This window comes from Piliocolobus tephrosceles, chromosome 3 (genome assembly GCF_002776525.5).
Source record: "Piliocolobus tephrosceles isolate RC106 chromosome 3, ASM277652v3, whole genome shotgun sequence".
Lineage (NCBI taxonomy): Eukaryota > Metazoa > Chordata > Mammalia > Primates > Cercopithecidae > Piliocolobus > Piliocolobus tephrosceles.
The window spans coordinates 180,315,920-180,325,800 of record NC_045436.1 but is presented as its reverse complement, the minus strand read 5'-3'; the positions used below and the strand labels follow the sequence as shown (position 1 = coordinate 180,325,800).

At 54.4% G+C, this 9,881-nt stretch overlaps 1 protein-coding gene across 5 annotated transcripts in view; it reads left to right on the top strand.

Moving 5' to 3' along the window:
- Nucleotides 1–9,881, top strand: part of ACOX3 (acyl-CoA oxidase 3, pristanoyl) — a 64,496-nt gene that overhangs the window by 36,058 nt on the left and 18,557 nt on the right. For all 5 annotated transcript variants that reach the window (XM_023206837.1, XM_023206832.1, XM_023206833.1 and 2 more), the window contains exons 11-13: nucleotides 749–869; nucleotides 3,714–3,836; nucleotides 4,159–4,272. In XM_023206837.1, coding sequence (XP_023062605.1) covers nucleotides 749–869; nucleotides 3,714–3,836; nucleotides 4,159–4,272 — 358 coding nt within the window. The remainder of the gene's footprint in view (nucleotides 1–748; nucleotides 870–3,713; nucleotides 3,837–4,158; nucleotides 4,273–9,881) is intronic.

Here is a 9,881-nt window from a genome sequence, read left to right as displayed (position 1 = left end):
CTCCTCCTCCTTCTCCTCCTCCTCCTCCTTCTCCTCCTCCTCCTCTTTCCCTTTTCCCTTTTCCCTTTTCCCTTAAAAGAAACGCCTGCATTACCTGCTGCTACCAGGCAGTCTCCCATCCAAGTACTAACCAGGCCCAACCCTGCTTAGCTTCCAAGATCAGCTCATTCAGGGTAGTGTGGCCATGGACAGCAAAGGAGTCTCAATAAAACATGTCAGGCCCGAGGGAGGCACAGTGAGCACCCACGCAGAGCAGTCTGTCAGTTACCGAGATGCTTGCAGCCTTCTGGAATGGACTGGTCCCAGCCCTTCCCTGTCCTGGGAGGGAGCGCTGTCTGCAGTGTTGGGTCTGATTCTCTGGCCTTTCTTCATGGTTTCACTGCAAACAGTTGCAACCTTCCATGGCGTGTCATTCACTTGGACATTTGTGAACTTTGTATAAACTGGGCCATGATGTACATTCTTCTGCAGTTTGCTCTGGGAGCCATGTCAGGGCCCTGAAAGCTATTTGCTGTGTGGAGCAGTGTTTTATTGTTGTGAAATGGTATGAGTATATCACAGTGTACCCATACTTGGATAAAGACCCTTTTTTATTTCTAATTACAATTAGGTTTCCTCTTCTGTCATTTTCAGGATGTCTTGTATTAGACTAGAGGTGATATGGTGGTTTGATGTTACTGCTGACGTCTGACTTTTTGGTGTCAAAAGTCTCTTTTCACCTATTCTTGTTGGATTCCCTCACCCAAAGGCAGAGCTTGGACGTGAGATCCACGCTCTGGCATCAGCCAGCAAGCCCTTGGCCTCGTGGACCGCCCAGCAAGGAATTCAGGAATGCCGGGAGGCGTGTGGAGGACACGGCTATCTAGCCAGTAGGTTTTGGAGAAGCGCATGGTGGTTTTCTGTCCTTAACCCTACTGTTTGACTCTAGACCAGGGGTCGGCAGACTGTGGCCTGAAGACCAAATCCAGCCTCCCACCTGTTTTTGCAAATAAAGTTTTATTGGAACACAGCCAGCCACCCCCGTTCATTTGCACATTTCCTGCAGCTGTTTTCGCACTGCAAGGGCAGAGTTGAGTAATCCCAGCTGTGACAGAGACCATGTGGCTTGCAGAGCTGAAAATATTTACTCTCTGGTCCACTGCAGAACAAGTTTGCCAACCCCTGCCCTAGATAGATCCCACTGCTTTCAGATGCCCGATGCTTTGGCCAAAATACAGGCAGAGAGCAGCTGATCTGCTCATTTGAATTTTAACTGTTTGGTTAACAGCTTGGTAGTAAACTAGCACCATGTTTTATTTGGATAGGAAATTCTTACACTTAGAAAAAGAGTAAGTTATATCAGCATTGACGATAACCGAGGCAGCTGTTGTGTGGTTAAGAACGGGGCCACCAGCTTGCCTGGGATTGAGTCCTGGCTCTGTCTTAACAGCCTGGTAACTGTGGGCAGTTTGCTTAACCTCACTGTGCTCAGTTTTCTTATTTCTACGGTGAGGGTGATAATAGTGTGCCCACAACATAGGTTCTTGCCAGAATTAAGTGAATGAACACGTAGAAGTATAAGCATGGTATCTGGCTTGTAGTGTGTGCCCACTGACTTTTTAATTTGCTAACGCTATTATTATTAGAATGATCATCAGCATTATTTACAGCTTATCTGCAAAACTTCCTGTGTGCTAATCCTAAATAATTAACTGGCAAAAACTGGTTGCTCAAGGAAGGCCATGTACACACTCAAAACAGCTACAGCATCCGCAAAACTCTCTTGCCCTCCAGGAGCACTTTAGGCCCTTGCCAAGTTTGTGAGCGTTTTGGCGATGCTCTGTCTAGAACTACACACACACTTTCAGCCATCATCTGCCCACCACTGCAGTTCTAACTCGCACCTGTTTCAGCATGGGCCGGCAGCAGCATGGCCCCTCACTCCCACCACACTCTGCCTTTGTCACCTACTGCCACGTGGGTAGCCATGGCTGTACGTAAGTTACTCATTTGCGTGCTTCATCCTCTGCGCAATGCCCTTAGCAGTTTTTATTTGTCATTGTAACTCATCGGGATTCTATAAGTAGTCGAATAAGGAAATTGAATCTTGCAGTACTGCAGACAACAAAGACAATGGAATCAAGATTCATCATATACATATACATATATATACACATAGACACATGCTGGGATTGAGACCAATACAACCGAAGCTCCATCTAGGTTTAGAAAATCAATTGCAAATGTTTCTTTTTTTTTTTTTTTTTGAGGCAGAGTCTCGCTCTGTCGCCCAGACTGGAGTGCAGTGGCCGGATCTCAGCTCACTGCAAGCCCCGCCTTCCGGGTTCACGCCATTCTCCTGCCTCAGCCTCCCGAGTAGCTGGGACTACAGGCGCCCGCCACCTCGCCCGGCTAGTTTTTTTTGTATTTTTAGTAGAGACGGGGTTTCACCGTGTTAGCCAGGATGGTCTCGATCTCCTGACCTCGTGATCCGCCCGTCTCGGCCTCCCAAAGTGCTGGGATTACAGGCTTGAGCCACCGCGCCCAGCCTATTGCTGGGGCCTCTCCTAGCTCATGTTCAGTGGCCAACCTGTTACGTGACAGGAGGCACGTGGCAAGATTTGACAGCAAGTCAGGAGAAAATGATCAGGTGTTCTAGGTGGTCACAAGCCTGCTGGCAGTATGGCTGCAATAAGATTCCTTTCATGCTCTCAGGATCCATCGGTCATAGTATATGAGTGTGAGAAGTCAGCTCCACTCCCTTCCTGCTGGGCCCATCCCAGCCTCACATTCAGAGAACACTTCCCATCAGAGCAAGCAGGCTCGAGTGCGTGAGGGTCTGGAAAGCAAGCCTTATAACCTATGTGAAGGCATTCAGCTAACTGATAGGAAAGACAAAAAAAAAATTGTCTTGAAATTTCCTGTGTTAAAAGAAGAGTTCATTCAGTTACGGAAGGAAGAAGGGCAGCCCTGGGGGCGTCAGCTTGCTGAGATGGTTACCTCCTGTCAGCGACCCCCTGCCAGGGGTGGCTCTGCCGGATGACCGTGCAGGGCTTACTGACAGCAGTGAGGAGGAGCTGGAGTTGGGACTTGAAGCAGGGGTGCCAGTTCTTTGTGTCTGGTCAAGCTGGGTTTAGGGCCTTTTTTTTGACAGTCTTGCCCTGTCCCCCAGGCTGGAGTACAGTGGCGTGACAATGGCTCACTTCAGCCTCAAATGCCCGGGTTCTTAGACAATCCTTCCACCTCAGCCTCCTGGGTAGCTGGGACTACAGGTGCTTGCCACCATGCCCAGCTAATTTTTTTTTTTTCATTTTTTTGTAGAGATAGGGTCTCACTATGTTGCCCAGGCTTGTCTCAAACTCGTGGCTTTTTTTTTTTTTTCCTGAGACAGGGTCTTACTCTGTCGCCCATGCTGGAGTGCACTTGCACAATCTCAGCTCACTGCAACCTCCGCCTCCCAGGCTCAAGCGATTCTCCTGCCTCAGCCTCCCGAATAGCTGGGACTACAGGCACACGCTACCACACCCGAGTGTGGTGGGTTTCACCATATTGGCCAGCCTGGTCTTGAACACCTGGCTTCAAGTGATCCACCCGCCTTGGCCCCCCAAAGTGCTGCCATTACAGGTGTGAGCCACTGGGCCCAGCCTCTTAGGGCATTTTAAATTCTCACATAGTGACTGGCTGTTTCACAAATATGCATCTTAAATGATGGTACTATTGTGGCTTTGTTGCAGTGAACCGGTTGGGTGTCCTTAGAGATGACAACGATCCCAACTGCACATACGAAGGTGACAACAACGTCCTGCTGCAGCAGACAAGCAACTATTTGCTGGGCCTCCTGGCACACCGGGTCCAGGGTGAGGCTCCGCTGCATACTGGTGGGGGCCCTGGAACCCAACCTGGCGGGGGTGGGTTCTCCCGGCCCCACTGATTCAGCTTCTGTGAATGCACCCTCGCTTTGCAGAAGGAAAGAAATGCTGTCAGATAGTGCCGACCGCCTCCCCAAGGCACGGGCAAAGGCTGGGATGGGGAGGGTCCTTGAGACTCGGACCCTGGCTCATGGGTCTGTGGCTGTCGGGTCCTCTGGACACTCTCCATGCTTTGGGGTGCTCCCGGCTTGGGGTCCCCAATGGCTTGGGTTCCCATCTTCCACCAAAGTCACTGGAATGTGTGTCCTAGATGGAGCTTGCTTCCGCAGTCCGCTGAAGTCGGTGGACTTTCTGGACGCCTATCCCAGCATCCTTGACCAGAAGTTTGAGGTCTCCAGTGTTGCCGACTGCTTGGACTCCGCAGGTAAACATGCAGGTGGAGGGCTCCCCTGGCCTCCTGATTTCCCATCATTCCCACCAGGAAACACACCGTACCTCAGTGAGGGGGCCGTTGGCAGTTCCAGCTGGGGCAGCAGTGGTGGTGGGAGGCCCTGCATGCAGCTTGTCCTCGGCTGGCTCGTGGAATATCTCTTTGCACCTGATGCCAAGTTAGACACTGACTCCACAGATGAATTGAAGGACGCCCACTCACCACTCTATGCCTTGCCTCTTGCCTTCCCCTCCCATAGGATAAAGGGTGTGAGAGGCCACCTGGCCTGGTCTCTGTCCACTGAGCAGCCTCTGCCCCCTGCCCTGGTGCCTGGGCTGCTGCTGTTCCTGGGCCCTCCCAGCCACCTCACCTGTCGGTCTTCCCCACCCCCAGCCCCTCCTGGCTCCCCAGACAGCACATGCCCCTTCCCGCCCTGGCGCATCTCACACGCTTCCTTCCCTTGGCCCCTGTAGCACAGGCTCATCTCCCGTGGGTGTGGTGGTCGGGGTGGGGCCTCCTCTCAGGGGCCCGCACAGAGCTGGCCATGGACAGCCTCCTGCAGGTGTGTCATGGGAGCTGCTGCAGGCTCCACCTCACCCACGCAGGGTCTGCTCAGAAAGGTGGAAACAAGAGCTGGGAATAGGGCGTCCGGCCGTGCTGGCAGCATGGAAAGCAAAGCGGCTTCCCTGTAGACTGCACTGCATCCTGACAGGATCCCTCTCTGGAGAGCAGCTGCTCTCGTGTTCCCTGGTTAATTCTGCACGTGCTTGTTATGCGCTCACTCTGCAGTTTGGGGCCAGCGGCCGGCATGAGTGAGACCCTGTGCCTGCCCTCGTGGGATTTTGCAGTCTAGACCAGCAGACACGAAAACATCCCAAGGCCTCAGTCTTAGGGCAGCAGGAATTCTGCAAAGCAGTGATCCTGGTGAGGTGGAGCATGGCTGGTGACCACCTTGGAAGGGTCTTGGCCTTTGAATTGAGGTCTCAGTGAAAGGCAGGGGCAGCCATGGGTATGCCCGATGGACAGGTGTCTCAGGAGGAGGAGGAGGCAACAGGGCCCAGCCCGTGCGGAGCTCATCTCGATGCGAGTGTGCATCTTGTTCCGCTGCTGTGAATGACGGGAGGTGAGCGCCAGAGGCCTGGTGGAATGGGGTGTGCTACTTGTTTTGATGATTCATATTTTTAAAAATATTCCTCATGGAAAAAGGCCACTCTGGTTGTTCTGTGGAAATGGACGTGAGAAGCGGTTGGGACAGGTGAGAGGGGCTGCCCTGCGCCCCCACACAGAAGCACCCGGCGGAGCTCTGCGTCTCCTACAGGGCACTCCTAAAGGGCACTCAGCTCCGGCTGCCTGGGTGCAGGCAGGGACACAGCAAGGATTCAAACCCAAGCCTGTGGGACTGCAAAGCTCTGAATCTCTTGTTACTGCTCCTGGATGCTTCTTGCCCAGTGGTCTGGGTGAGATTTGACAGCAAGAGCAGGGCTGGAGCTGCCCCCACCTCCATGCCACCCATGTCCCTGTCAAATGCCTTCCTCCCACCACAGCCCCCATCTGTCAAGCCGCATATCACAGAGAACAGTTTGAAGCCGCAGCGACGCCTCCATCTCCCCACCACCTCACTCAGCGGTATTTAGTGAACGTCTTTGCTTTGCTACCAAAGCACCTATTAGTGCAGAAGAGAAGGGCCGAGAGGGGTCCCACTGCGCTGTCCCGGTGGGCCAGGTAGAAACTAACCCCTCCGTGACACCCGTGACTGGAAGAGCAGGCCCACCCTCCAGAGCGAGACATCAGCTCCCGCCAGGCTGCCAGAGGTTGATCCCGGTCCCTCCTCCTGCCGGCCGTGGAACCTACAGCAAGTTCCTCAGCCTTCCTGCCTCGGTTTCCTCATCTGCAGCACAGGGATGGTAATGGTATCCCTTTCATAAGGTTTTCGTAGGGTGGACTGAGTTCAGCGCGTGAAGCACTTAGTGCAGCACTTGGCGCCAAATCAGTGCTCAGCTCAGCAGCCACAGAGTTTGGGCAGGAACCGCTCTCAAGGTGCCGCACACTCAGCTGGGCGGATAGGGCAGGGATTTGGAGATGGAGGACGCGCTTGGCTTTGCATTCAGGAGACCAGAATGTGAGGGTCCCCCGGGTTCTGGGAGGCCCCTGGATCCTCGGGAGGAGGGAGCGCAGGCCTCCCCCATGCAGGGGACAGGCACACGTGGAGGATGCGTTCCGGCCTTCAGGACTGACGCCGTGGATGTGATAGCAGCCCCCGAGCGTGTGCCCTTGTCCGTCTCCAGCCCTGCGGGCCACTTCCTTGTTCATACGGCAAAGAACACACAGCCATGGCCGAAGCCAGTGTGGAGCCTGGGCCAGGCCAGCTTCCCGGCGCCCTCCCCTGCCTGCACCGTCAGCATCGTCATCAGGAAGCGCCCACGTCACTGCTTGCTTTCCCGTGGGCCCTGCGCTGGGTTACAGCTTCTGACTTAACCATGCCTATTTGGGTGCCAGTAGGAATGGGGACACGTTTGATGACCTATTTCTGATGTTTGCAAGTCACTTTTTTTTTTTTTTTGAGACAGAGTCCGGCTCTGTCGCCCAGGCTGGAGGGCAGCGGCGCCATCTTGGCTCACTGCAAGCTCCGCCTCCGGGTTCACGCCGTTCTCCTGCCTCAGCCTCCGGAGTAGCTGGGACTACAGGCGCCCGCCACCACGCCCGGCTAATTTTTTGTATTTTTTAGTAGAGATGGGGTTTCACCCTGTTAGGCAGGATGGTCTCGATCTCCTGACCTCGTGATCCGCCCGCCTCGGCCTCCCGAAGTGCTGGGATTACAGGCGTGAGCCGCCGCGCCCCGCCGCAAGTCAGTTTCTAAGCTTCCCAAATGTTGCCACAGGAAGAACTAGAAAATGACCTAATCATTGTAGTAACTTCAACCCAACCAAAACCTTTTTCCTAAAACCATCACTCCCTACATTAATAAAATCAAAACATAGAAGGCGCAGCCAGCTTCTCCATGTGCCCGTCACCCTCTCCTCTTTCCTCCCCTTCCCCTGAGACTGTGAAAGCAAAAGCAATTTTACAGTCTCTCCATCATCGGGAGAGACACCAAAGTCATCTGCTTTTCCTGCAACTGCCCTAACGTTTACAAGATGCAACAAAGTGAAAACATTTTCCAGAGTAACAAAGGCAAATGACTTTAACTTATGGAAAGTGGTGTGGGAGCCAGATCACCATCATCCCTCACGCTGCAGGGAAGCTTGTGGATTCTGCCAGCCCCATCGTCTCAAGGGCATTTGGTCACAGATCCCAGGGCTCAGGGCTAACTGCAGCCTGCGTCATGTGGATCTTTGGTAAAAGCTGTGTAAGTGATGTGGGGCCCTCAGGCTCTGCAGGATTGAAGAGACACAGGCCTCGTCCAGGGTTGCACTCGCCTGTGAGTAAGGGTGGAGGGTTTGCCAAGCCAGTGGCTGGTCCTTCAGGGGTTCCTATTCTGACTTGGGTAGGGAAGGCCGGGTTTTCTTTTGAGTTCCTCTGATTTTTGCACAGACACGTGTGCTGAGCTGAGTGTCACAGCCCTGTGCCTCGGGGCCTGTGCTGTTGCTTCCTGAGACGGGCCCTGTTCTCCTTTAGCTGGCTGGTGTGCATTCGTAGTAAGCAGTTGCAGTGCTCACTACCTGGACACTGTATGTGTGTACCGCAAGGTCACAGAATGTGGGCCAGAGGTGACATGGGGCCATGTGTGAGTGGTAGAGTCACATGGGGTGAGTGGTGCGGTCACGCGGAGTGCACAATGCGGTCATATGAGGTGAGCAGTGGGGTCACGGTTGAGCGGTGAGGTCACGTGGAGTGCATGGTGAGGTCATGTGAGGTGAGCAGTGGGGTCACGGGTGAGCAGTGGGGTCACGTGGGGTGAGCGGTGAAGTCACGTGGAGTGCATGGTGAGGTCATGTGAGGTGAGCAGTGGGGTTCATGGTGCAGACGATGTTCCCAGAGGATGGGAGCACAGGCTCTTGGGTCAGCACTGCCCCCCGCTGTGACCTTGAGCTAGACTTTAATCTCTCTGACCCTGTTTTCCTTCTGCAAGACAGTGGAGAGGGAATGCGGTCACCTCGTGCTGCCTGGCAGGTGCCAGCCCATGGTGGCCTCGGTGGGTGGCTGCTGTGTGTTGGGGGGCCACTGTCCTGAACACTTCATTGGAAACAACAGACACAGGTGCAGGTGAGGTCTGCCTTGGTGGGTCAAGGAATGTTTCCCACAAAGCCGGCAGCTGAGGGTGTCCTGGAGGGTCTGCGCGTTGTGCTTTTGGGGAGCACCGGCCGTTCAGGAGCACCAGAGCGGTGGGCATGGTCAGACCCGGGCCCGTGATCTGGCTGAGGAGTTGGGGCCGCCGTCCAGGCCTTACTTTCCAGGGCTTGCCTGGGTCAGAATCCGAGTTAGGAGTGCTCTGATGCTGACGCAGAGGGGACTGGACGCAGAGACAGGAGAGGAAACCGAGACCCGAAAGGCAGGCAGTGCATGTGAAGAGCTCTCCATGGGGTCAAGGACAGAGTCCCAGCTGGGGAGGGGCGCAGGTCGAGGGGCGGTCATTGGGTGCACAGGGCAGCTGGGGGCACCTTCGCGAGTTCGTCTGGTGTGTGGCACATGGAAAGGCTGTGGTGACCCAGGATTCTGGGAGAGTCTTGAGGACAGAGGTTGTTGACGCTGGGTGTGTCCTCCGGCCGCCAGCAGCCATATTCCAAGCAAGAGAATTCGCTGCCCTTCAGTGCTGGTTTTCCACGTACTTTGTTTCAGTGATACTGTTTCGCTTCCAGATTAACTCTGGAAATGACACACATGGCACCCGCCTTTCGTTTGCTTTCATCTGCTTTTGGGGGGATCTTCTCCCCTGCATGTGAACACATCAGACTGACATACTTTATTTTTTAATGAAAAACCAAGAACCAAAAGCAGAGTGTAAGGAAGAACACGGTGCAAACATAACTCATTTCTCAAGCGTTCGTCTCACTTGCAGCCCACAGCACAGTCTCACTGGCCGTCGATGTGAAGCCTCATGGGTTAATTCTGGTTGCAGAGATAGATTGGAAAACTCGGGTAACTGCCGTGAAGTGTCCACCACAGAGGGACCCCTCCCAGGGCAGTGTTTGGGAACGGCCAGGACAGGCTGGGAGGGAAGCCCAGCTATGGCTGATGCGTGGTGGGACACGGGGGCCTCTGGTGTGGTCAGAAGGAATTTGCACAAGCGGTTTCTGGCCAGACCGTTTCCTTGGTTTTGTTGCTGTGTAAATAAGTCATGGAAAGCACAACTGCACAGCGTCCACCTTTCCTTGCTGTTCGTGACCATCTGCCCTGCTAGGGAGAGCTTGGGATGTGGCAGAGCCTTTAGGAACAGGCGGTGGTCATGAGGGCCTCCCCTCAGCATTGGTTGCAAAATGGACCTGAAGTTTCCTGTAATGTCCTGAAGGGTAGCATGTGAGGCTCAAGGATGAGCCTTGGGCAGCCTGCCAGCAGCAGAGGGCCACGGCCTCGGCACCAAAGATAGCAGACAGTGACTCTTTCCCTGCAGAGGCGGAAACCCCAAGGCAGGATGGGGCAGGGCTGCCCCGCTCCCTCTTGTGGGG